At 36.4% G+C, this 27888-nt stretch overlaps 1 protein-coding gene across 4 annotated transcripts in view; it reads right to left on the reverse strand.

Annotated features, from left to right (window-relative positions):
* The window catches only part of palm3 (paralemmin 3), a 49990-nt gene that overhangs the window by 5828 nt on the left and 16274 nt on the right, over positions 1-27888 (reverse strand). For 3 of the 4 annotated variants that reach the window (XM_016510502.1, XM_016510500.1, XM_016510501.1), the window contains exons 2-5: positions 11811-11865; positions 7983-8063; positions 4657-4775; positions 832-937 (exon numbers count right to left, since the gene is read on the reverse strand). In XM_016510502.1, coding sequence (XP_016365988.1) covers positions 832-937; positions 4657-4775; positions 7983-8063; positions 11811-11858 — 354 coding nt within the window. In that variant the 5' untranslated portion in view covers positions 11859-11865. Of the gene's footprint in view, positions 1-831; positions 938-4656; positions 4776-7982; positions 8064-9467; positions 9523-11810; positions 11869-27888 lie in introns of those variants that run through there. The other variant, XM_016510503.1, reaches the window with a different exon arrangement.

Genomic DNA, 27888 nt, shown 5'->3' on the forward strand with positions numbered 1-27888 from the left:
GTGGCACTTTGAGCTCATTGCTTTAGAAATGTAGTTGTCTTGAAGAAACACATACAATAAGACCAAGACCCAGCTTAAAAGAATAGTTCACACAAAAATGTAAATTTGCTGAAAACTGATTCACCCTCAGGCCAAACAAGATGAAGAAACAAACTCATCTACATCTTGGATGGCCTGAGGGTGAGTTTTTCAGCAAATTCATTAACATTTCATGTTAACTATTTCTTTAATTAGAATAACTTCAATTTTCGATAAGACTATAAGCTATAGTCTTACTGCAGCCCACCACAGCAACTCTGATTCAACAGCCTTCAGTGTGTTTTTAAAGACAAAATAATGTGTTTATTTACAGTTCAGCTGACCTCCATACAAGGTTGTTTGTTGTGATGGTAACGAGTATAAAAAAACAGCCCTGACTTGCTGCTACTTATAAACAGCTCATAATGATTTCAGAGAGTTGTGCATCTTACAGTAAAGCGTATTGACTTAAACGTACCATGATCCTTCTGAAATTATTTTAATATTCCGATTTGGTGTTCAAGAAACATTTCTTATCAATATTTAAAAGTTGTGCTGTGTATCATATTTTTGTGGAAACCATGACACATTTTCTTTGAGAACATTTTTGTAACATTATAAATGTCTTTACTATCTCTTTTGATCAATTAAATGCATCCTTGCTGTATAGAATTACCAATCTTACTGACCACAAACACTAGTGTGAATAGCTAGAAAAATGATTTAGGAGGTGAAAAGCTCTGACACAAGCAGACGTGTGACAGCAGCAGATGCGTGTTCAGCATGATCATGCATTCAGACATGGTGTCTCACCTTATGTTGTGTCTGAGTGTCTGTGCCAGTTTGACTGGAACCGTCTTCAATGAGTTGCTTCAGTTTCAGTTCTTCCTCTGCCAACTGCTCAGACGTCACCTGTAATCTAAAGCACATACATGCATGTCATGTTTTATAAGGTGGAAACCTACCATTGGCTTGTGGTTTTCTTTAAAGGGGTCATATGACGTTGCTAAAAAATAACATTATTTGGTGTATTTGGTGTAATGAAATGTGTTTATGCGATTTAAGGTTAAAAAAAAACATTATTTTCCACATACTGTACATTATTGTTTCTCCTCTATGCCCCGCCTTTCTGAAACGCGTCGATTTTTACAAAGCTCATCGTTTTGAAAAGTGAGGTGTGCACTGATTGGCCAGCTATCCAGTGCGTTGTGATTGGCCGATTACCTCAAGCGTGTGACGGAAATGTTACGCCCCTTACCATATAATGGCGTGTCCTGGCGCAACGAGACAAAACCAATTAAATAAAACCCATTAAAAAACGAGGCATTTGTTGCATCCAGTGGGGACATAATTACTGATTATAATGACTGTCTTTTTACGCATTGCGTTGCATCGTGCCGCGTAAACATAAAACCATGTCTGCCTTTGTGATCGGAGAAACGAGAAATAACAAGCGCTACACTACACTGCTCAAAACTCTGAATATTTGGGTTGAACTGTTCTGGAACAGTGTTGTAAATACAACTTAACCACTGATTTCTAGTCGTGTCCTCTTTAACTTTTATAAAGAATATCTCTTTGGGTTTGAGACTTTAGTCTTTGCAACTTTAAGGATCTTATCTATTCACGAACAGCTTGTAACACTCCAAAGAGAAAGGAAAACTTGAAATCGCATCATATGACCCCTTTAAGTAAGCCAATAATACTTCCTCACAGACACATTTTGAATTTTTACACTAGACATTTCTTCTTAGAAACAGTTTTATTTCTGGGAAGAGCAAGGTACTGTTGGGGGGAAAAGTAAGAACAATATTAACATCTCGGTTACGTATGGTAACCCTCGTTCCCTGAAGGAGGGAACGGAGACGTCACGTCGGCCAGTATCAATTCAACAGTATAGACAAAACAATACATTCTTTTTTTTGTCTACTCTATTATATGAAGTCATGAATTTCTTATTAATTTTGTTCAGTTGGTTCATTTGGACATTTAAATCAGCTGGTTTAAAGAAAAAATTTCACTGATTCATTAGAAACCTGCACAGCATTATATGGTTTTGGTCACACTTTAGTTTGGGGATCAACTCTCACTATATTAACTATGACTTTTGCCTCAAACTCCTAATTTGCTATATATTTATAATTAGTAACGTAGTTGTTAAGTTTAGGTATGGGGTCAGATTAAAGCAGTGATGGGCAAACTTGGCCCTTCCAGGCCACTTTCCTGCAGAGATTTGATCCAACCCTGATAAAACTCACCTGCCTGTAGCTTTCTAGTAGTCTTGAAGACAATGATTAGCTGGTTCAGGTGTGTTTGATTAGAGTTGGAGCTAAACTCTGAAGGAAAGTGACCTGGAAGGGCCAAGTTTTCCCACCCCTGGATTAAAGGATCTAAAATATGATCATGTAGAATAAGGCATTAATATGCACTTTAAATACTAATAAACAGTCAATATGCTAATATGCATGCTAATAAGCAACTAGTTAATAGTGAGAATTGGTTCCTAAAATAGTGTTGCCATGCTTTTAGTAGCAATACACACACAAAAATCTTATTACAATAATTTTGCAAAATAATATAACATTGAGTCAAATTCCACTGTTCATTCCTACGATTCAGACTATTTTTTATATATACGTATATTATGGTGATTTGATGATATATAGTGTAATTTCTAGGTTCAAATACAATTAGATCGTGATTGTTTCTGTGCGAGAAAATGACTACTTTTGATTGCAGAAAATAAAACATGAAATCAAGAATTTACGTTCTTGGTGCAGGCACCAGGACTTATTGATAAGGATTCATCAGCGCATATAATTCCAAAGCAAAGATTCAGTCAAAATGTAATAACTTGTTCTTCATCTGAAATGACTTCTAAAATTTTGTGTAGGCACTGTTTAAGCAAACTCTCATTCAGTCTGGCTGCATTCTGGCCTACTTTTCACGATCCTATCGATTCCCAGGCTACTATCTTGTTTCACTCAGAACTATATTATGGAAGTAAAATAAATTGTGAACAACAATTAACATTAGGTTTTAAAAGCTTTGATTATGTCCCTCTAAATGGCTTCAACATAGTTTTTATTAGTAGCTTTTAGTGTAGCTAAAAACTTTTGCTAAAGTGTAGCTTGCCTGTAATCATGATTGTTTTGACAACCTACAATTTCAAAGGAGCTTCCCCAACAGGTTCCCAGAATATACTGTAGGTTTTTCAGGATTTACTATCAGACAAACAAGATGCGCAAGTGAGCCTGCACTCACGTGGACTCATTTACTTAATCGCAATCCTCTCTGGAAATCGCAGCATGCTTTATAGCTATATAAAACTGCATTGTAACAAATACAGGCATTAAACGAATCACTCCTCATAGGATGAGAGGCCTCAGACGGCTGTTTACACACCATGAAAGTCTGTTCCCTATAGGGCAGTGAGCAGCTTATTACTGCCAAACTTTGCTCTGACTAATTAAAGCCCTGCTTCAACACAGAAGAACATCTCAGCGGCCAGCTTATTACAATAATCACCATCTCCTTCAGTCAAGCAAATAAATGCTGATCTGCAAAGCAGGAACTTCAAATACTCCTTCTCACTCACATGCAGAAATAGAAAGATATTTTGGGGGATAAAAAAACCCATCACCTACTTGGTGCTCCAGTACTTTGGCAGGAATAATTAGCGGTGTTTGCAGAGGGAAGCAACATTATTACTACTGTGTGTATGATTAGAGTATTGAACAAACTCCGAAGTATTAAACTTCAGCTTGTAACTTATCTTATACGGCAATATATATATATAGATGCGGTAAAGTGCTCATGGAAGAGATTTATTTATTTATTTATTTTGGTCAGGGATTTGGCAGTTGTGGTCAGAATTATTAGCCCCTTGGTACAGTAAATATGAGCGAAGATGCTGTAGAAATAAATCTGTCTGGTTTATCCTTATGATATTTTATTCTAAAAATTTACAAAAATCTAACCTTTCATTGATGCAAAACAACTGAAAGTGGGTAAAAATCACATTATGTTTTTCTCCAATACACTCCACACTGGTCACAATTATAAGCACCACTAGAAATTCTTATGAATAAAATGTCTCTAAAGTATATTCCCATTCATAATGAATTTTTTTTAACACACCAGGGTGACTATGAACATGAAATTTTGACTTCCTGTTTCCCAAAAATGTAAATATGAGGGAACACAAAGGCCAAATTCCCTTAATCATCCAACACAACGATTCACGCCGAAGAATATAGTTCTGATGTGCAGCGAAAGATTGATGAGCTTCATAAAATGTAAGAAAAAAGTTCCCATTTCCACCATCAGGACAATAATTAAGAACTTCCAATCAAGGAGAGACCCAAGCCATATATAGAGAGCAGAATATCACAGAGAAATTGTGGCCCGGCAAGCAACCACCCAAAACACAGTTGCAACCATCTAGCAATGCGCTAAAACACTCAGAAAACCCTTGCAACTGTGTAGAAACATGCTAAAAATACTCAGAACAGCCTATAAACTGCACAGTAATGTGCCAAAAACAATTCAGATCACCTCAGCAACCACATATACATTTTCTGGTAACCAAGCTAAATATTTTTAAATATTATAAAAATAAAATATTAAAAATCATACTTGTTAATGTGTGTCTCTATCTCCTGAGCCTTAGCGCCCCAGAGGGGTGATCGAGGTCCCGTACTGTCAGGAGATGTAGGAGGTCCTTCCATCAGCCACTGGTCTCTGAGGGACTTCCTCTGTGAGAGAAACAGGGAAAGGAGGAAGAAGTAATTAATGCGGCGACACATTATTTAAATAGATTTCTTATCAGCGGTTCACACTAACATCCAAACAAAGGCATTGCAGCACGCTGGTTTCTGGAGCTTAAAGGCCTATTCACACCAAAAGTTAATATTTAACATAAAAACACACGAGATTGAATTGAAAAAAATGCATGTATTAGAAAGCCAATGGGCAAATGTGACCAGGATGTCAAGGTTATACTTAAGTAGGCCTGTCGCAATAATCAATATATCGACTTATCGCACAATATATGTACATGACCTTTTTTGTGCGACGCAATATATCGCCCATTATATTTACTTCAAAATTAATGTCACCATATATCTAATATTTTGATATTTAATTTCCATGATCTAAATATTCTTAAAAATTTAAAGTTTGTTGTCATTTGGAAGTGTGTAGGCCTTCTTGCATTATTATGCCGTTACATTATGATTATATATTCAGTGGCATAAAATGGTCTTTAAAATGACAATAATATCGCTTATCGCAGTTATTTCTGGGGCAATATATCGCACAACAAAAAGTTGTTATCGTGACAGGCCTATGCTTAAGCTCACAAAAGTATTGTTTATTTAGATATTCTTATGATGTTGCTTAATTGTTGCATGGTATGAATTGTTCAAGACCACACACAATCTAAATTGGAATTGTGTGGCTTGCAATCCATGTATTTAAATCTATATGTGAATGTGTTTCTAAAAGTTGACAAAATAAACTAGCAGATGTAGGCGAAATTTACATTTTCTGCTGATAGAAATTTGTGTATACAAATTTATGTCTAATAATATCTCTTAAATAACAAAGTCCCTCCTACCCAGCATTGACTAGCAATAGCAGGAAGCATATTATTGTTGTTTGTTATGTGTGTAATAAGAGTATGAGCATTAGCGCAACCAAAGACACATAACAAACCATATTCTATAATTTAGGGTACATTTCATATCAGGAAAAAGTGTAAAAACTACATGCTTTCTCAATAAAACAACTATTGGTTTTAGTTGATATATTTTGTCAGTGTAACTTATCTGCTATTTCCCAAGCTGCTATTTATGGACAAACTATATGGGTAACGTTGTTGACAATTTTACCATTTTGACTGATAATTTTCTATAGCAGGCCTTGTCTGGCCAATTATAGGGCTAATACGTATTTGAATTAAAACCCCCAAAATATTGTAAACCTTAACAATGTACTCAACATTGTTGATGGTCAATTAATACACTTCTTGACAGTAGTTCACAGAAGATCAAATCATGTATGTGTTTGTCTTTAGATTTTGTCCATGGTACAAGCTGTCAAGATTGGAAAAAAGTCAAGTTGTTTGATATGTAACACCTCAACTTCCTGTTTCAGCAGGAGACAATACAAAGAAAAGAGAAAAGTGTTCGTCTAACTATTTCATGGGGTCTTTAAATTAAGAAAAATCTGAAGAAGGTAGAAAAGTTACAGTGCACTTGGAGTGAATAATTCTGCTGCAAAACATCCTTTATACAATTTAGAGAATGCCAAATGGTTAAAGTCTGAAATGAAATTTCCTGCTGAGCATAATACACTTTCACTCCTCTGCTAATTCCACCTCCAACAGCAAAAACATGTAACAACACATTTCTGAAAGGTTATATCAGGACCATCTAGAGTGTATTTGACTAATAATAAAACACGGCTGTGTGTATTCTGACATATACAGTAGATCGACGGGGAACTCCATAATGTGCACAAAAGTGCAGCCACCAGCTGCCACACAGGAAGCGATGTGCACCATGGAAACTGAAAATGTATGAGGACTAATGTAAGATAACACAAGACAACAGGGGCTGTGAGATAACTTTATCTGCATGCATGATTTCATTATGATTATTAACCCTAAATAGAAACCCTACAAACACCGTTTATACTACTTATCATAAGGGCGTTTTTTTTGTCCAGTGGCCACTTTTATGTTTCAGTGGTTTTAAGTTATACTGAAACATTTCAACTTCATTGTGATCACATTTAAACTTAGAAACTTGTCACAATTCCTTACTTTAGTTTTCCTACTTTTCAAATGTCTTTAATATATAGATTTTATCGATGTCCCTCACCCAGACTTTCAATCTTTAATATTTTAAAAGCTATGATAAACAGTAATAATCATAAGCCATACTGATATATATTATCTGAAAATGAATTTGTACACAAATTATTCACAATCATAAGTCATAATGACAAAAAATTTGACTTTAATGATGTTTTCTTCTCATTTTGACATTTTGTCATAATTTCAACTTACTTTCGTCAATTTTTTTTCTCATAGACTTTTATTCAACATTGACTTAGCGTTTTATAATTTCAATTTACCTTAGAATTATTATTTACCAAAACATGTTTTTTTTATCAAAAGCATAAAATATTATTTGAGCTGTCAGAAAATAAAGAGCAGTCAACATAAATAAAGCTGTCCTTTTAAAAAAAAAAGTGTGAAAATATTACATACTATTTATAAAAATAAAAAAAATTTTGTTTCATTACAAGAATGTTTATGAATGATTTGATTTGAGATGTGGTGGAAATGACTGTAATGTTTCTGAGAAATGATGCTGTCAGGCATGCGATGTGATGCATTATATACACTTATATAACTAGTAGTGTGTGTGAAAAGTTTGCTTTAGGAGATTTTTTTTCCACAAGGACAAAAGGGCCCATAGTTGAAGAAACACCCATAAATGCACACACACAGACACACAGTGTATACAAAATTTGTCTTGGAACCAACAGAGTAAGAACAAAAAGGAATAGGAAGAGGGAACGCCAATCTGGAAATATTATGGAAACAATGGGGAGTGTGAGAGAGTGTGAGAGAGAGAGAGATGTACACACAAGCATTAAACCTTCTAGGATAACATTTCAATTCTCAAGAAGAGTGTTTGTTTTGTGTGTGTGTGTGTGTGTGTGTGTGTGTTTGTATACACTGAATGATCTTGTGTTCTACATGTGGCTCTGGTGACTCTGAGCATTTAGTTTTTTGTGTGCGTGCATATAGGCCTACATTTGTGAAATTCCACTCCATGACGCAGCCTACTTAACACAAACGTGACCTGATGTGTCCGGCTGCAAAACAGGGTCACAGACATACAGGCAAACGTGTGTGTGTGTGTGTGTGTGTGTGTGTGTGCGCACACCTTGAGCTGCTGAAGTCTCAGTCTCTCATCCTCAATCTCTCTCCTGGCTCGCTCCTGTTCCTCTTGTATCCGCCGTTTCTCCTGAAAGCAGAAAATGTCACAGACTTGAAGTATACATAAAACACTTTTCAGAATGTTCACACAAACTAACATGTTCCTTCTTATACTGACACACACTTTGCTTTAATGCTGCTTCCTGCTAGCTTGATACATTTCAGTTCTGTCAGGGGACGTCGTCTACCAACAGTTTTTGCATGAAATCGCAACTTACTCTGCACTCTTCAGTCTGTCACTGACTGATAAAGTCAACACTTATAATATTAGATATTAGAATGATTTCTGAAAGGATCATGTGCAGTGTTGGGAAGGTTACTTTGGAAATGTTATAGGTAACAGATTACAAGTTACCCTATTTAAAATGTAATAAGTAGTGTAACTATTTCAATTACTTTATTAAAGTAATGTAACTGATTACATTTGATTACTTTTTGATTTCTTTTCTAAATTTCTAATGTTTTCAACTGTTAACCATTTTCAAACAGGGTTAACCTACAGTAGAACTCAACACTGATTACTGTCAGACTTTCAAAATCCTTCATCACTTGAATTAAGATTATAATAATTTAATTTTAAAGCACAGTCACCACAAAATCAGGCTTTTAAAACCTCTTTTAACTTTGAGATCGTTCTGAGGTTAAATACAGATTTAAAATCATAATAAGAAATAGTTTAATATGATACTGTTTTTGAAATCAAATATTTGCATAGCTATGACATGAAGGTCTGTGTACTTTTGCGTCAATTCGTTTGTCATTTTTTTAACCATGACGAAAAAAGAATGGTTATTGTATTTTTAAATGCTATGCTGAAAACCAAAACTGAAATTAGAGCTGTCTGAAAAAGTAAAATATTGACTTCTTTTCAGATTTTTGTTAATGAAGTTTTGCGCTTTTAATAAACATTTGAAAAATGCACAATATAGAAAAATGCCGATTTTAACAAGTTTTCTTTGGCCAAATTTAGTAATGCTTCTCCCACATGTTCAGTTGAGAACTAGAGCTGTCTTTGGAACAATGCAGAGACTTAATACAAATATGATTTTTAAAATAGACTGCAGAATCCTGGGAAATTTATCGTCATGAAATGATATAGCCTATTGGGATATGAATGAATGAAGCTCTACACTGCACAATGAATCTCTTATTTACGTCATGCTACACTTCGTTTATTATAATGAGAGACTCCCAAGCGTGCAAAACTGAATAAAAATTGTGGCTTGGAGTTGATTCTAACTTAAAAGCTTGCCCACTCAGGAAATCAACAGAAAATGTCAGTGATGGCTACTGATCAGTGTTACAAAACACGTTGAAAATAGAAACCTCCAGGGTTCAAACACGAATACACACTGGAGCATTTGGAAAATATGTTTCGCCAGTGTCCTATTTCTAGCTTTAACCAAAGTCCCTTGTCTTTGCTTTAACTGACCTTCTCTGGCTTTCATTTCGTTCCCTCTAGCACTCCCGTAGAACTTGCCCAGGATCTATTTGCAAAGAAATATGTAATGAGTATTTCATAGGCTACATGTTTTTAGGCGTGAAAAATGATTAAGATCATAAAAATATCGAAGCTAAAGGTTTCCATAAAGCAGTTATGGTAGCCACGTCAGTAGCCTGAGAGGGCGCTAGCGTCTGTATAGAGACTCTAAAAAAGTAGAAATTAAATTGAGCATTTATATACATTAAAAACAAGCTTTATATAATTTTTACGATTTTTAATGAAATACGAATTTTGAATAATGAAAATTAGTTTGTGTCTGCTTATTCTGTTCATCAGTGTTTGAACCATTAAAGAAGAAACCGCATTTTCCGTATTTCATTTCTGGGTTAAAAAACGAAAAACGAATGGACGCAAAAGTACAGACCCAGGAAACACTGGCATTTAACAATGCCTTGGGAAAAACAGTTGATCTTAAAAAATAAAGCATACACATCAACCCAAATAGGAAATAAAACCGTTATCGAACAATCATGTGTCTTATTCTGTGCACTAAACTCCTGAAACATTTGGGTCTCATATTTTAGAGCAGACAATGCAATTTATGAAAGAAGTCAATTACTGTATGTGTGTGTGTGTGTGTGTGAAAAAAATTCAGATGTAACCCCCTTTGTAATCATTAACATTTTCATAAGTAACTCAGTAACTGTAACTGATTACAAATACATTTATTTTGTAACTAAACTACGTAATTCCATAACATGTAACTAGTTACTCCCCAACACTGATCATGTGACACCGAAGATTGAAGTAATAATGCTGAAAATTCAGCTTTGCCATCACAGGAATAAATGATATTTTAAAATATATTAAAATAGAACGAGATGAACGAGATTAAATGAACATGACACGAGTGTGTTTATTCTCAACTTTTTTCTCGAAATTTAAAATTTTTCTCGTAATTGAATGAGTTTATTCTCAACATTTCATCTCGACTTTTTTTCTCGAAATTTAACGACTTTTTTCTCGTAATTTAATGAGTTTATTCTCAACATTTCAACTCGACTTCTTTTCTCAAAATTTAACGACTTTTTTCTCGTAATTTATTGAGTTTATTCTCAATGTTTTTAGACTTTTTTCTCGAAATTTAATGGGTTTAAACTCTACATTTTATCTCGACTTTTTTCTTGAAATTTAACGAGTTTTTTCTCGAAATTTAGCGACTTTAATCTCGAGATGGTTTTATTTTTATATTATTTCTTGGCCCTAATCCTCTTCCGTAGGTAGCAAATCGACACATTTTTAAATTATTTTAAAATAACCAATATATGTGATACCTCTTCTTTTAGTGATAACGAATCTCCTCCCAAACAGTGTATAGTATATGTAATTTTAAAATGCAAAAGAAAGAAAAAAACAACACTTTGTGATACAAGTGTGCGTGTCTGCAGAAAAGTATCATCTCTCAACCGGGATTGTATTTCTAAACTCACAGAGTTGTCCTCTGTAACCGTAAGCTTTCAATGTTGGTGCTACATGTATAAATGTTGAATTTTAGACAAAATCACCCACTGAACCCGAGGGTCATCATGACTTGAAATGAATACTATAATGCATTCAGAGGACATGAATATTTCGTATAACACCGAGCAGGTGAAGAGACTCATGGGTAGAGCGTCTTTGCAGTTGTCTGGTGTAGTTTTACCTGGTCTGGACAGACTCCATCACACTTAATAATTCAGGGGCCACAGAATGAGTCGTGAACACATCTAACACCAGTTTCCATGCATGTGTGTGTTTGTGAGAGACATGCTGTACACTCTTAAAAATAAAAAGTTCTTTGTTGGCATTCTATGGATCCATGAAGAACCTTTAACACCCATAAAACCTTTCCATTGCACTCAAGACTCTTTGTCATTGAAAAAGCTTATTTAAATTGTTCTTCACACAGACATAAAAAGTTTCTTTTAAGAACTGTTCATTGAAAGTTTCTTTGTAGAACCCAAAATTCTTTTCTGTCAAAACCCCTTTTGAACCCTTTATTTTTAAGAGTGTACCAAATACAGTCTATTTGTTTTCATGCACGTTTCTATTAAAAGCACAATTCGTAACGGCTACCTCTGGAAGTCCACAGGTACTGCAATAATAAGTGTTGTCAAACAGCAGCAGACTCTAATATGATGGATGTGTCTGTATGTTTCCGCGTGACACTGTTTGCAGGGCTTAAGCGGCGCTGTCATTTAAATGCTAAATTAATCCACTGCACGCTGTTGACGGGTTCGAAATGTCATATAATGATATATGAAATACAAACATGGCTTCTGTGGGACGTACCTCTATAGCTTTCAGTCGCTGCTGGTACTTCTCTGCTTCATGTTCCATCCTGGACCTGGAATATAAGAGACTGCATTATTTATCCCATTATTTTTATTTTAAAATAGGTTTAATTTTAAATTTAAAACAGTTAATGTACACAGAGAAATAAACATTGTATAGGCTATTTAAAATGCGGCTAAATAGTTTTATACATCCATTATACATGGCTGATTAAAAGGAATAAAAGGGATTTGTGGAATCATTATGAAATTATTATATTTTTAAAAGAAATTAGCACTTTTATTCATTAAGGACGCAATTTTATAAAAGTTGCAGTAAACACATTTATAATGTTACAAATGACTTTTGATTTAATGAATGACATGCAGCTGTGAAGTCTTTTTGCATACTAGGAGTCAGTTTACGTTGATATTCAGGTGAAATTTCATCTTGTGCTTTGTTATTGGCTTGTAGCGCTTCTCATAAAGTGCTCCCACACAACAGCTCATTTAGTATTACGCATAGATGAATCTTAGTTTCTCTTTCTAAGCATGTACCAACAAATCTTTGTTCTTTTGCTCATTTGAACTCTTTCTGATCAGTGTCAGATGTCTTGTTTTGTAGCAACATCTGAGTGTTCTGATGACGCTGGAGTTTAGTGTGTATATCTCAGTGAAGCTTCTACTGTAGCTGACCCTCATATATCCTCATCTTGTTGATGTCCACTTTGCTCTCTCTATTCGGTTTAGATCCAGCTTGTTTCTTTCTTTCTTTCATTCAAGATAGTAATGCATGGAATAAAACAACTATGTATTTGCATATGAAAAATGCATGTTCGGCCATTTCTAAACCAAGTCATAACTTTTATTCAGCAAGGACGCATTAATTTGATCAATAGTGAAGTAAAGACATTTAAAAATTTGTAAATAAAAAAAAAAGTTTGTGGAGCAAGAAATCAGCATCATCTGAAGACTGGAGTGATGCTGAAAATCCAGCTTTGCATCAGGAATAAACTGCATTTTAAAATGTATTAAAATTAAAAAAAAAATAATAATAATATTGTTTCACACATTACTATTTTTACTGTATTTTTGATGAATAAATGCAACTTTGGTGAGCAGAAGAGACTCACAGATTTCATCCAGCTTTGTATTGTTACAATGTCAGTAGTATGAGTAAATGGACTATATGTATTGTGTGTGTATATATACTGTATATATATATATATATATATATATATGTGTGTATTTTTCCGTGTTACCAAGATATCCCTATTTATTTGTTAGCAGATCATTTTTTTTTTTTATCTCCACTCACAGATAATCTGAACAAGCCCAGTGCATTGTGGGTGTTGAAGTTTTTCCACCTTTCACCACAGCAATTTTTTCTCTGTTTTCCCTAGTCATGAAGCACCCAAAAAAAAAATGTTTCTGCTGTACAGACAGCCAACTTTTATTAAAACCCCATCTTGCCAGCCACTGAATTAACCCTTTAACTGAATAATTTACATTACTTCATGCATTTCCTGGGAATCAAATGCATACATTTAATATTTTATATATTGACTGAGCAAATATGAAATGTTTTCAGGAAGACATTTCACCATGCTCATAGCTATCATACAGCCCTGAAGCGCTAACAGAGAACACGGTTCAATGCAAGAATTTCACTTTCAGCTGTCAGCGCTGAGAACAGAAGCTGTGTGCTCCCTTCAGGTCACATTAGACTCGGCATACATGAACACACACAGATTGAGTCGTTTGATCCTTGTTGATGTTCGTACCTGGAACACCCCGCAGGAGAGAGCCCGTTTCTTAAGTAGGGAAAAAATATGGGTGTGTATAATAAATATATGGAAGTGCAAAAGCTAAACAGAATAAACCCACCTTTGTTTGAGTTTGTGCCAACGAATACAGCCGGACCAGTAAATACAGGAAGATTAAACAAAACGCTTCTCTTTTCTTTCTGACTGGCTTGTTGCGGAGCTTGTTTTGACACAAGTTGTGGAGACCTCCGGGTTTTTATGGCAGGGAATCACAGGACTTATAAAGTCTATGTCAAATGAGGCCTTGACTGTGACAAAGAACCTTCCTGTGTCTCTCATGCGCTTTGCGAGTGGGGAGAGATATGCATTTACCAAGAATGAAAGTGTTTACTCATCTTCTTCCCTAAGGCTAATGGGTAACTTCCAAACTGCCGCGAGGGGAACAGTCTGTCTCATCAGAGTTCTGGAGACAAACTTTGCCGAGAATAGCACCGAGGAATAAACAAAAACGAGCCTTTGATGATTCACTCTCTTCAGGTCTCAACAGAAAGTTCGATGCTAATTAAAATGTGGAGCTCTGCGTATCCGTCAGGCACACATAAAGAGAAGAGGAAAAGAGAGAATTAAAGACGAAAAGAGAAAAAAATGCAACTGAAAAGGCGAGAAACAATGGGCTTCTCTGCTTTCTCGTTCACACCCGTTATTATCAGGTGTGTCCACCCAAGCTGTTGCTATGGCAACGTGCTTCCATCTATAAAGGTGCAAAGACACCAACACCCGTTTAATTACTATTGTGACCTGGAAACTCAACCGGAGAGCTAAAATACATTACGATTATATATGATAAACATTTCATATCTTATGAAGCTGCTGCTCAGATATATGCTGCAAACATTATCTTTATGTATTTATGTTGTGTTTTAGAGGGAAAAATCTCAGTATCTTTAAAACAAAATGCATTGAATTGAGAGCAAATTTGCATGAGATATTATTAGACTTGATTTTAGAAAATATCTTGAATTAATGTCTTACCCCAGTGGCAAACAGATCCTGTTTAAAGCATAAACCTCACAAGATTTTGTTAGATTTATGTTAGTAGAAATTTTTTTTTGGATAATATGTTCTCTGAAAACAATTCTTAAAATCTTACATGACACCATTTTTAACTAAAAACAGAAAACTTTTGATACTTTTTGGGCATTCATTTACACGGCAATGCATTTTGGGGGCCTGAAAACGCGAACCTTTGAAAAACGGGTTTCAAAGTGCAAGTTTTTGAAAATGATATCATTATTGTCTCCGTGTAATCTACCAAAATGAGAATTAGTGAAATTGATGATGTCATGCGCATACATATTACATGTTTAGTCTATATGTATGTGCGCAGGAGCATAACGTTTTTTTTTTGTGTTTTTTTTTTACAAAGTGACCGTGTGAACAGGACGTTTTGAAATAGTTTTGGTCTGTATGTGAAAAAAAGTAAAGGAAAAACGTCTCCATTTTAAGTACATTGTTGTGTAAACATACCCTGAAAATCAAAGCACAATTTTGTAGTTTTCTAGCAAATATACGGTTTTAAGGATGCTTAGATGTCTATTAAAAAACAAGGAAAAATAGTGATAAAAATATAAAACAAATATTTTACAAATACTTTCTAGAACAAAAATGCATTTTTTGGCATGTTTATAATTTAAATTATTTCATAATTTTAATTTTATATTTGTTTTATGACTTTCTTTCCAGGGGAACTATAGCTGAATAATAGCACATTTACAGTAATGTTTATTTATGTGCACTGTCCCTGCAAAACAAAACAAAAATAATTTTACAGTTAAAATGTGTTTAAAAACTATTTCTTGACAAGACTGGTTTTCAGGGAGTACATATTTAACTAGGGTTGGGTATCATTTGAATTTTATCGATTCCGATTCCGTTTAATCACATTAAAATGCGAACGCAGGAATCGTTAAGCAGAATCAAAATGCACGCGTCTTATCGAATACCCGGTTCTTGGAAATTTGGAACCAGTTCTAAAATGGAACCGGTTTTCGATACCCAATCCTATATTTAACACACGTGTATTTTGTCCTACTGCACTGGCAGATTTCTTCAAGGGGTGGTTGACTGTTTTTTTCTAGGCTTGATTGTGTTTATGGAGTGCAGTCTAACGTGTTAATGCTTTGTTTTTAAGAAAACGCATTATTTTTCACATAATTTACCTTTATTCCACACCGCTCTGTCCCTTCTCCTATAAACGTGCTGATCATTTCCTGGTTTTATGAAGCCCCTCCCTCAGAAATACGCGATGGGCTCTGATTGGTTAGATGGTCCAGTGTGTTGTGATTGGCTAAACCGCCTCTAGTGCGAGTCTAAACGTCCTGCCCCTCACCTCAGCGGCATGTGCTCCGGTTGTATTGTAAACAATGGCGTCATCTATATTGCTTATCAATTTGAGCCCGATTGAGATGCAGAGGATATTAGTGAAGAGGATCGCGCAGAAACTGTGCAAGCACCAGAGGCGGACAGTAGTGAAGTATTTTTACTTTACTCAAGTAAATTTAAAAAGTATCTGTAGTTTATCAGAGTGTTTTTCTTTGGAAGACTTTACTTCACTACATTCCAAAGCATAATGTCATACTTTTTACAGCACTTCATTTCATAAATAAAAGTTGTTGTTTGTTTTCCTTTAATACTTAAGAACATTAAAAATGTAGTACTTTCTTGCACTCAAGTAAATCTTTGAATTAAAATCCTTGAGTAAAAGTAAGAAAGTAATAGATTTCTAATGTAATTAAGTATTAAATGATATTTAATATGAAATGTAGTGCAGTAAAAAGTACAATATTATGCTTTGGAATGTTGTGAAGTAAAGTTTTCTAAAGAAAAACACTCTGATCAAGTACAGACACCTGAAAAGTACTTTTACAGCAGAGTAAAAATACTTCACTACTGTCCGCCTCTGGCAAGCACGGCTCTTAAAGGTATGTTTTTTTGTTTGTTGTTGTCTCATACTTTTAGATACGCTGTTATTTGTAAATGCTACTGCTTCTGTTAGCTTTTAATATATGTTTTTTCCTGATTAAAGCTTTAATACAGTACGGCAACCGCACGCGCTTCTTCTCATAGCTATGTGAAAATAAGTGTATAAATGGAACAGTTCATTGTTTGAGCTGAGCTGGTGATCTGAATGAGAGACTGAGAGAGAGAGAGATGCAGAGCAGGGGGACGCAAGGAACAGGATTGAGAACCGCTGCTTTAGAACATTGATTTTGAAACTAGTGAATCCATTAGAATCGTTAGAAGACAGAATCGCGATTCATACGTGCACCCCTAGTTTTCTTCCTCTTCTCTAAAGCAGCGCAGCATGGCCTCGCCCCCTTTGTTGCGTGTTCCCGGGGGCGGGGTTTGTCTGGGTTTGTGATATCACAAACCCGGGAAGTAACTCATTGTAGTCCCTACGATCCGTTTTTGTAGGCATTAAACTGAATTTTAAAAGACGATAACTCCGTTTGCATTGAACTTTCAGCGCCACAAATTTGCAGATACTGTTTATGCTCAAACAGCAACATTATACACTAACTAACGTTAAAAAAAGTGAAATCGCAATCAACCACCCCTTTCACTTTTAAAGTATAATAGGGGTGTTATATGGGACCAAGTATAATCGGCTATTATTTATTATACTTTTAAGTATAAATAATTTAAAACAAGTGGGAAAAAACTGCCAGTTCAGTAAGATAAAATATACTTGTGTTAAAAATGCACTCTATGAAATTCTTAACAGTTCTTAACATCTTGTGAAGTGCTGCTTCTCAAAAAATTTATCTTTTTAAAAAGATTTTTACTGGAAATCAAGTAAAAAAAAAAAGACTAATTAAGAAGTCTTTTTTTTTTTGCAGTGCGTGGGTGTACAAAAACTACTAACTAGAAACTCATGACTGTAGTCTTCAAATGAAGTCATGCTGCAGAGCACTTGTTATAAATAATTTAAAACAAGTGGGAAAAAACTGCCAGTTCAGTAAGATAAAATATACTTGTGTTAAAAATGCACTCTATGAAATTCTTAACAGTTCTTAACATCTTGTGAAGTGCTGCTTCTCAAAAAATTTATCTTTTTAAAAAGATTTTTACTGGAAATCAAGTAAAAAAAAAAAGACTAATTAAGAAGTCTTTTTTTTTTTGCAGTGCGTGGGTGTACAAAAACTACTAACTAGAAACTCATGACTGTAGTCTTCAAATGAAGTCATGCTGCAGAGCACTTGTAAATACAGCATTGAGCAGAGATGACATGGTTTTAGGTCAGTTATGTGTGCTGGGGCAGGTCAGACGCAATGTATTTACCCTGTTGGAGAGCAGGTTTGACTGACTGACATACCCCACTGGAAACCGTGAGAGATGAATGGAGCCTCAGGGGGAAGGGGATCATGGGAACTGAGATAAAACAGTCTCTCACCTTCAGATGCACACACAAACTGACACGCCCTCCGCCACTAATATTCACAATTTTCAAGCGTTTACAGGAAGGAAGGCTGCAAATGTCGCATAGAATATAATAATGGCTCTTTCATCATAGCCTTACTGTCATAATCTCCACTACCCATCCTCTGCATTATGCACATTCATGAGAAACCGCACTAAACCCTGAGGAAACACAAAGCGAGTCAGCACTGTCTTTGTGTATTTACTCTGAATACTCTCCCATTCTCATGCCTGGCTCAATGTCAGCTTCACATTTTAGAAAGAAGTTGTTGAGAAATGAACAAAGCTTTAATATACATCCTCACTACCACAATCACTCCCACTCCCACTTGTTTGCCAGGGCAGTGCTGTGTAGTTGCTAAGGTCTCAAGAGTGGTTGTGAGCTCATTACTACAGTATGTGGTTGCTAGGGTATGTTGGATGATTGTAGGATGGATGCTTGCTAGTCAAAACAGCCCACCCACAAGTCTCTCTGATAGTCTGGCCTCTGGATATGGGTCAGGTCTCAGTGTGTCTAGATTTTTATTTATTTATTTATTTATTTTTTGATGAAAAATGGCAGTGGCTCTAATGGTTAGAGAGTCGGACTTGTAACCCAAAGGTTGCGGGTTCGAGTCTCGGTACCAGGCAGGGATTGTAGGTGGGGGGAGTGAATAACCAGCACTATCTTCCACATTCAATACCACGACTGAGGTGAGACCCTTGAGCAAGGTACCGAACCCCCAACTGCTCCCTGGGCGCTGCAGCATTGGCTGCCCACTGCTCCATGTGTGTGTGTGTGTCTGTGTGTTTGTGTGTTCACTGCTCACTGCTGTGTGTGTGCAGACTGTGCACTTGGATGGGTTAAATGCAGAGCACAAATCCCGAATATGGGACACCATACTTGGCCACATGTCACGTCCTTTCCTTTCCTTTCCTATGTAAAGATATATTCAACTTTACACCATGAACCCTAAAGCTGAAATGATATGATATGATATGACTTTGCAATAAAGTTATTATAAAATACTATAAATTTACAAGTTTAACATTTCTGCTTCATTCTAAATGTCTCAACCATAAAAATAATTTGTGGTAGTCAACATTCAATAATCGTTTCAGAAAGAAAAAAAAGTCACACCTCTCCAAAGCAAGCTGCATGATTTCAGCCATCATTCATGTCTGTGGCACAAACTGGGTCAGTTGTATAAAAATCCCAAAATCCATTTTGCATTGAGCAACAGAAACGGTGATGCTTACTTTAGCAAACAAGAGTAAAAATGCAACATAAACTAAATACTCAGTCCCCTCAAGCTGAAATGGCTTTAGTTTAACTGTGGATCATTTGTCTATTTTCTGCCTGGGTAACTTCTTTATTCATGATGCGTTACTAAATGTACAGAAATCAGGCTAATAACTTGGGCCGTTAGCGAGCAGCAAATGACAAATGTGACAATCCAAACAACAAATAGAGCAGCCACGCGGAAGCCACCGCCGCTAATCGTGTGCCCCTGGTGCAGTGCTACACACTTCCCCACCACCCTGCACACTTTCTGCTCTCATACTCTTCATTTTCATAAAGCGGTGTAAGTTCACCTCATTTTATCCCCAGATGACTGAGCAGACATCCTCCACAGCTGTGCTACGACCCAGTGCTTGGCTGACTGAGCTGTCAGCCATGACTGCACTCTGTGGCGATGGTGTTGCTTTATGAGTGCTTATCGATAATGCACTCAGGTTTGGTAGCCTTAGCAACAGCTGAGTGAAATAATAAGATTTTTTTTTTTTTTACTGCTGAGCTGTGCTTCAAGACTATTCAAATTGTTGACTAAAGTGTTTCATTTTTCATAAGATAACTCTTTTCTTAAAATAGGCTCATTGGAAAAACATGCCTTTACCTACACTGTTGCGTAATTTTAAAAAACTTTATCTTTTATAGATTATAGATCGATTTTTATGCGGTTCTTTGCACAAAACTAAGTTATGACCTCAAAACACAAGTACAAATACATTTTGACATGTGTATCACATAACCAGCTCCATATGTATGGCTTTTCTGACATAGTAAACTTGCTCGTTAGCTCACTTGGTACAGCACTGAACTTGTGATGCGGAGCCAGCTGAGTGAAAAAATAAGATTTTTTTTTTTTTTTACTGCTGAGCTGTGCTTCAAGACTATTCAAATTGTTGACTAAAGTGTTTCATTTTTCATAAGATAACTCTTTTCTTAAAATAGGCTCATTGGAAAAACATGCCTTTACCTACACTGTTGCGTAATTTTAAAAAACTTTATCTTTTATAGATTATAGATCGATTTTTATGCGGTTCTTTGCACAAAACTAAGTTATGACCTCAAAACACAAGTACAAATACATTTTGACATGTGTATCACATAACCAGCTCCATATGTATGGCTTTTCTGACATAGTAAACTTGCTCGTTAGCTCACTTGGTACAGCACTGAACTTGTGATGCGGAGCCTTTGAAACACGATAGTATTTCCCATTTTGTGATGGTAAATTTAAGACCTTTTTAAAGACCTTTTTAACACTACATAAAGAAAATTTAAGGAATAAATACAACGAAACACAATGTCAATATGGTTTCTAAATGTAAATGTCTTATATTAGCGATGTTTAAGTTTGAAAATACAATTTCCTACAGGTCACTTTTACTTTTTAATTTATTTTCCCAAAAAAATGCTTGGTTTGACCAAACCACTAGATGTAAAAATAACTTTTACTGTAACTTCTGATCATCTTGAATTAAAGATGTTTAGATATTTGTATTGGAAAAGAAGAAAAAATACTGAGGAAGATGTTAATTATTACAGTGCATTCAACATTTAATGCCATGACTTAATGAATTGAAGACTTCCTGCTCTGATTTAAGTACTTTTAAAGCCTTGAGGCCTTGTGAAAGGGCGAATTAAGACTTTTTAAAGGGGTGCGATTTCAATTTTTCCTTTCTCTTTGGAGTGTTTCAAGCTCTTGGTGCATAAAGAAGATCTGTAAATTTGCAAAGACTAAAGTATGTTTTTGAATCATCTCTCCGGCCTGACAGGGCATCATCACAATAAGGTAAGGGGGCGTAACATTTCCGTCACACGCTTGGTATTCGGCCAATCACAACGCACTGGATAGCTGGCCAATCACAGCACACCTCGCTTTTTCAGACCGATGAGCTTTGTAAAAATCGACGCGTTTCAGAAAGGCGGGGCATAGAGGAGAAACAATAATGTACAGTATGTGGAAAATAATGTGTTTTTTTAACCTTAAACCGCTTAAACACATTTCATTACACCAAATACACAAAATAATGTTCTTTTTAGCAGCATCATATGACCCCTTTAAGACCGGCAGAAAACCCTGCATGAGTCACAACACTCAACAAAAGGGCAGGAAAAAAATACACTTTATCTCCTGTTTGCTAGCGTAGGTGGCTCGTCATTTTCAAATGCGATAGAGCATTAACATTTTTAGCGCCACTCACTGGACAATTCATTTGATGCATTTTAATTATGAGAACTGCTGAGATACATACAACCAATGTAATAAAACACTGCCAGATTCACATGCATCTGTTTCAGTTTAAAATGTCCACTGAGTAACGCTAAAAGCATGTTCATTTCACTTTGGAAGTTGTCGCAAAGCATGCAAGAAGCAACATAGTATAATTTCGCAGAAATGTCACAGGAATGTTTTTCCAGTAAACTTGGGTTGTTATCTGGACTTTTTTTTTTTACCTACCAATCGTTAAAAAGCAGCTACCACACTGCTAGTGTCAACTAGCATGTTGAAAAGATGCCTATAGCAGGAATCCTGACAGCCGTGCTAGAGCTCACAAACCAATGAGAAATCTGTCAGCAGGGCACCTGGAGCAGGGCACGCAGCCCTCCGCAGGGAGAGGAAACACATCTTTGTTCAACTAGCCTTGAATGTGGACGGCTGAAATGGTAACAGGAAGCTGCATTGATGCGATTGCTTAGTGTTTGTAGTCTTGACCTGACTGCATGTTCATTTCCCACATTTGTGCATGCAGAGAATTTCAAACACAGCATTAGCCACTGGCAGCTTAATACCAGCAGTCTACTGTAATAAACACCTCCAAACAATAACAACATTTTCAGATATCTCTATGGCAACTGCTCATTTTTTCTCCAACCTAGAGGTTAAATCCTGCTGGTACTGATTGTACTTCTAAACTCATCTGGACTTCACGCCGTTCCTGGCATCTAGTTTTAACAATGTCTCTCTTTCAAAATCTGTGCTTTGCTGTCAACAATATGCACAGGCATACATCTGAGGACTTTGAAACACCTGAGCTTGTTAATTGTTGATCTGTTGACACTTAATGTTAAGTCTGGCTATGTACTGTACTTCAAATACACTTTCACTGCAGTACATTTCTAGAAAGTATGCATGTATTTGTATTTGATTATTTGAGTGCAGTTAGCACATGACAGGCTTGTTTGCAATCTGTCCTCTAACATGACATGCTAACGCTACGTCATGTCTATGACAGACATCTAGTTAATCTCCTACTTGCAAAGTTGACATGCTCTACATTAGCATGACATCAGTAACTGTTGTTGAAAGCCTGTTCCCTGCATGTCATCCTCACACCCCACATTTAGGTACATGTTGAATGATCTGACCTGATTCTTGATAACACAGGCATATTTATCAGATTTTTCTTGGAGTGAAAAACAAGTCTTTTGAGTTAAACTGAGAGACACAGTACAAAAAAAGTGTTTCTTATTGTATCACATAATCCATATTGTCTATTTTGAATACCAGTGGTTGTTTTGTGCGCCAGCAAAAGCAAAGCTCTTTGTGGAGGCTTCACAAAACAATCTAGGAGTCCAATGGACTGCCATTTATTACAGTACAATGTCTTGTGACCTAAATGAGACAGAGATTATACAGTATATACAATAGCGGCAATGTGGTGCGTGTGTTTGAATGCCCTGTGATTATGTAAATGCAAAGCATGTTATAACAAGGATATACCTACGGTTAAAACAGTGAATACTTTTTCCGCATTTGAACAAGGCAGAATTCAAGCGCTGTGGTTTTCTAATTTATGCTGCTAGCCTAAAAATGCGTTGCAGGTTTTTAAAAAATATTAACAATTAAAGAAAACTAAGAACACAAGACAAAGAACCGGTTAACCGTCTTTAGGGAGTGTGTTACTTTTCAACAATATCTAAGATTTTATTCTGTTGTGCATTTATCAACATTAATGTTTTAGCCACATATCTTAAAGGGGTCATATGATGCGATTTCATTTTTTCCTTTCTCTTTGGAGTGTTACAAGCTCTTGGTGCATAAAGAAGATCTGTAAAGTTGTAAAGACTAAAGTCTCAAATCCAAAGAGATATTCTTTATAAAAGTTGAGTCAGCCTGGTGGGTTGTTTCAGGGTTGGCATCATCTGAGGTCCTCTGAGGGTTTGGCATCATCTCTTCTCAGGTGTTCTGGATCCAGACTGAAGCTTGTGTAAATCCTAGTTTACCACGGGATGTCAATCCCGTGGCAAAAACAGAGAAACAAATATAAATAAATATAAATATAAACTTAACGTAACAAATATACTTAAAAAGTATAAGTCATTATAATCAGTAATTATGTCCCCACTGGATGCAACAAATGCCTCGTTTGTAATGGGTTTTAATGTTTTTGTGTCGTCGCTCCGGCTGGGACACGCCATCACAGTATGGTGAAGGGCGTAACATTTCCGTCTCACGCTTGAGGTATTCGGCCAATCACAACGCACTGGACAGCTGGCCAATCACAGCACACCTCGATTTTTCAGACCGATGAGCTTTGTAAAAATCAACGCGTTTCAAAAAGGCGGGGCATAGAGGAGAAACAATAATGTACAGTATGTGGAAAATAATAATTTTTTTAACCTTAAACCGCATAAACAAATTTCATTACACCAAATAAAATAATGTTCTTTTTAGCAGCATCATATGACCCCTTTAATGCGGTAACACTTTACAAAAAAGGTACATGAATAATACCTGAATTAATACTTACTTTAGCATGAACTCGTGATTAGTGAAGAGATGAGCTAATCATGCACCAGTGAAGAGCTACCCGCAAAGGGTTAGTTCATCCAAAAATGAAAATTCTGTCATTAATTACCCACCCTCATGTCGTTCCAAACCTGTTCATTTTCGGAACACAAATTAAGATATTTTTGATGAAATCCGAGAGCTTCCTGACCCTGCATATACAGCAACACAACTACCACGTTCAAGGCCCAGAAAGGTAGTAAGGAAATTCTTAAAATAGTCCATGTGACATCAGTGGTTCAACCGTAATTTTATGAAGCTATGAGAATACTTTTTGTGCGCAAAGAAAACAAAAATAATGACTTTATTCAACAATTCTTCTCTTCTCTGTCAGTCTTCGACAAGCATTCACAAGAGTACCACAATGCATGCTACTCCTTTAAAGGGATAGTTTACCCAAAAATTAAAATTTTGTCATCGTTTACTCATTCTCATGTTGTTCCAAACCTGTATGAATTTCTTTCTTTTGTAGAACACAAAATAAGATATTTTGAAGAGTGTTGGTATCCAAACTTGGTTGCTGCTAACCAATGACTCCCATCCTCCAAAATATATTTTTAACCAAAGAAAGGTGAAAGGGGGAGAAAATGATGACAGAATTTCATTTTGGCTGAATAATTCCTTCAGTCAAGGCCTAATACAGTATAGTTGCCTTTTTTGTAATACATTTATGAAATGAACATATTAAATTATTAAACATTCATAACAGCGAAACATTAAATTAGCTCTCCATTTTAAATGTTCTTGCATTAGTTTGTGTCACTCTCTAGGCTGAGTAAGTTTCGACTTTCTGTGCATTTACTTCATCAGCAGAGCCCTGGTTCATATTTCTGACTTTATTACTTCTCTGGGGGCAGCTCTTCTACGAGCATTGATTCACTGCGGCTGTTTTCTGCAGTCCGGCCCTGTTTCGATTCTCCTTAGGCCAGAGACACCAAAATAGTGTCTGTGGAATTTGACCGTAGTGCTGCAGAACCCAGTGCTTTTGTGTGTGTGAGTGCCTGTGTATGTCTGAGTGTGTGTAAGTGTGTGTGTGTTCACTGGGGGGTATGAGAGGAATTTGAAACGTTTAGTGTGGCGGTTGTAACAACGCTGCCAGGTCTTGGTGAGTGACACTGTAAATGGGCAGCATATGAAAACACAGGATTCCAATGAAGTCTGTGCGTGAATCCAAACATAATATGAATGTGTGTGTATGTCACAAACAGTGCAAGACAGCCCTGAGGGCAGATTCCAAAAGGTGAAATCACATGGTATGATGACATGTACGCCTGGAAACAATAGAAAACAGAAACAATGTAACATTTTCTCACAGGTGCCGTATGTACTGTAAACCAGGTTCGGAATTGAACAGGGGCCTGGAGCAAAAATGGCATCAGAATGAACACAAATGAACCAAATTCCAGATAAGGGGGCAAAAATGCTTCTGCATAATTAAACAAACAAAATCTATTACTGCTGGAATGATTAAAATGAATTAAAAGTGTCAATTACAACATTACATTTACTGTAGATTTGCAAACGTTGCATCAGAATTCTATTTACGTGTTTTTTGCAGAGTTGTGCATTATAACCAATCACGCATGTTTTTGTCATCTAATTTTTTATCTTAAAATCAATTTTATACACCATCATTCTTGTTTCTATAACGTGTGAATATATCCCCTATCGTATTCTACAACAAAAACAATCAGAGCGCCTTGTTATCACTAGTTCTATTTTTAACAGCTTATGAATGCAGTGGCCAATCAGAAGCCTTTAGATTAGTCACTGCTGAATTTGCCAAAGTTTTTTTTAGTGCATACTGCATAAGCTTACTTATGAATTCTGCACTCATCACACAAATTCTCTCATTATAAACAACAAAGTGGAGGTAGGATGCAAGTAAAAGTTTCGTTTTTCAGCGTAGTCAGCTTTACTTATTATAATGGGAGTTGTGCACAATTACTTTTGTAATTGTAATTGGTTGAATTTAATTGTTTAATTTGTACACGTCAGTCATAAATTTTGAGTTCCCAGTAGAAACTTTTTAACTGGAATGAACCCTCAAGTCAGAGTTCTAACCACAACAACCCCTTCTTCAGAATCCAATATGGCGGCTCATTGCATCAACAGAAGTGAAACAATAGAAATACGTTGTTTCCTTAGCACTTCTGTTTATCTGTATCTCAATAAACTCAGTGCTGCACACAGTACTATCCAACCTCTATCTGTGGACATAATGCTGTGGCCTTATCTGAGCAAATTCCACTCTTGTTATTGACAGGTATTGGTAATAATGGACACGTCCATCTTAGGTTTCCGATTTGTGTACTGGAACGCAATCAACTTGGGTCATTCCCAACTCCGACGTCTGACTTCCAAGGTAAATGCAGGTAAATACAGATACTTTTATATGAAGTTCTGTCCTAAAACACTAGATGGCGCAGGCTGATATAATCACATTACTCACATGGCGCAGCTAGTTTTAGTTGCATCAACAGCCAGTGAGCTTGCTGTTCAACATTCAAATACTTGGCTAGTGTTTGCTGTAGTAGTTGCAGCGCACTTAAGAAACCCTCCACCTTCCTCAGCTCCACCTGTATAGATCTGGTACAGGTTATTTCATGTATGGTGGATATTTCATGTATGTAACTGTATATTTGCAGCAGCAGTATTTCCTACATGCTCACAGCAACATGTCTCTGGATGTATTGGCAGTAGCAAGTCTCGGTACTTCCTCTGCAACAGCAGCATATTCTGACAAGATCATTAACATTGTTACATATATTACCATGCTAAACTTTCCATGAGTTGTCATGGCAGAAATAAAGTAACTATAAAAATTGCCCTTCGAAAAGTAAGAAATGCCAATGGAAATCAAATCCAGCGGGCAAATATTGCCCCTTAATGGAAAAGTTAATTTCTGACCCTGCTGTAAACTGTCCTCTGGTGCAACTTACAACGGCAATTGCAGTCTGAACTCATCAAAAAAGTACATGTTATAGTAATTTCTGTCACAATCCAACTTCTTTTCAATTGACCCTCCGGGCTTGCAACTTCAGTTCAACCACTTGTGTCATAACATTTCTTAAACTTCTCTAGGGAGGACCAGGGGTTGCTGGCCAGCAGACAGCTAACTGTGTCGGCCTCCCTGGACGTCTCTCTTACTTGTTTGGGATGTTATTGAGCTGCACAGGGCTGCTAGAAATGGATCAATGGCCTCTCTGTCAGGTGCTCCTCTGTGCTAAACGTTAGTCGCCCCATACAATAGAGTCTCTGTTCAGACAGGAACAAGCTCTTCACAACCTCCAAAGTAGAGACCTGCACGGGACGGATTTTTCAGTCCCGCTCCCGCAAGATTCTGTCCCGCTCCCGCAGAAATATATCTTATCTGGTCCCGCTCCCGCCCGCGACATTCATGTTTTGACCTGCTCCCGCCCGCATAAAAGTAATCTATATAGATTTTTTTTCAGTACATCGAAGAAATTTACATGAAATGGTTCTGTAACATCTCCTAAGCGGACAACATCCCAGCATAAACACTCCCGATAATATATTTGTTATTTAGGCTAAGCATCAACATTCACAACAGAAAAGCAAGCATGGGCTGCTGCGTGCATGGTTTGGCATGGCAGTATGCGAGCAGCACTTCCTTTATCATCACTAAAAACTGACTTCTCAGTTAATCGCGATCTTATGAAGCTGTTATAACACAATAAATGTATGCACAATGAATCTTTCACAATGTCTACACCGTGTATTAAAATGAGAGGATTCATGAGCACGCAATTTCAGCGCTGCGGTGAGTAGA

The sequence above is a fragment of the Sinocyclocheilus rhinocerous genome, unplaced genomic scaffold, assembly GCF_001515625.1.
Source record: "Sinocyclocheilus rhinocerous isolate Xijiao unplaced genomic scaffold, SAMN03320098_v1.1 scaffold1285, whole genome shotgun sequence".
In the NCBI taxonomy this organism is placed as follows: Eukaryota; Metazoa; Chordata; class Actinopteri; order Cypriniformes; family Cyprinidae; genus Sinocyclocheilus; species Sinocyclocheilus rhinocerous.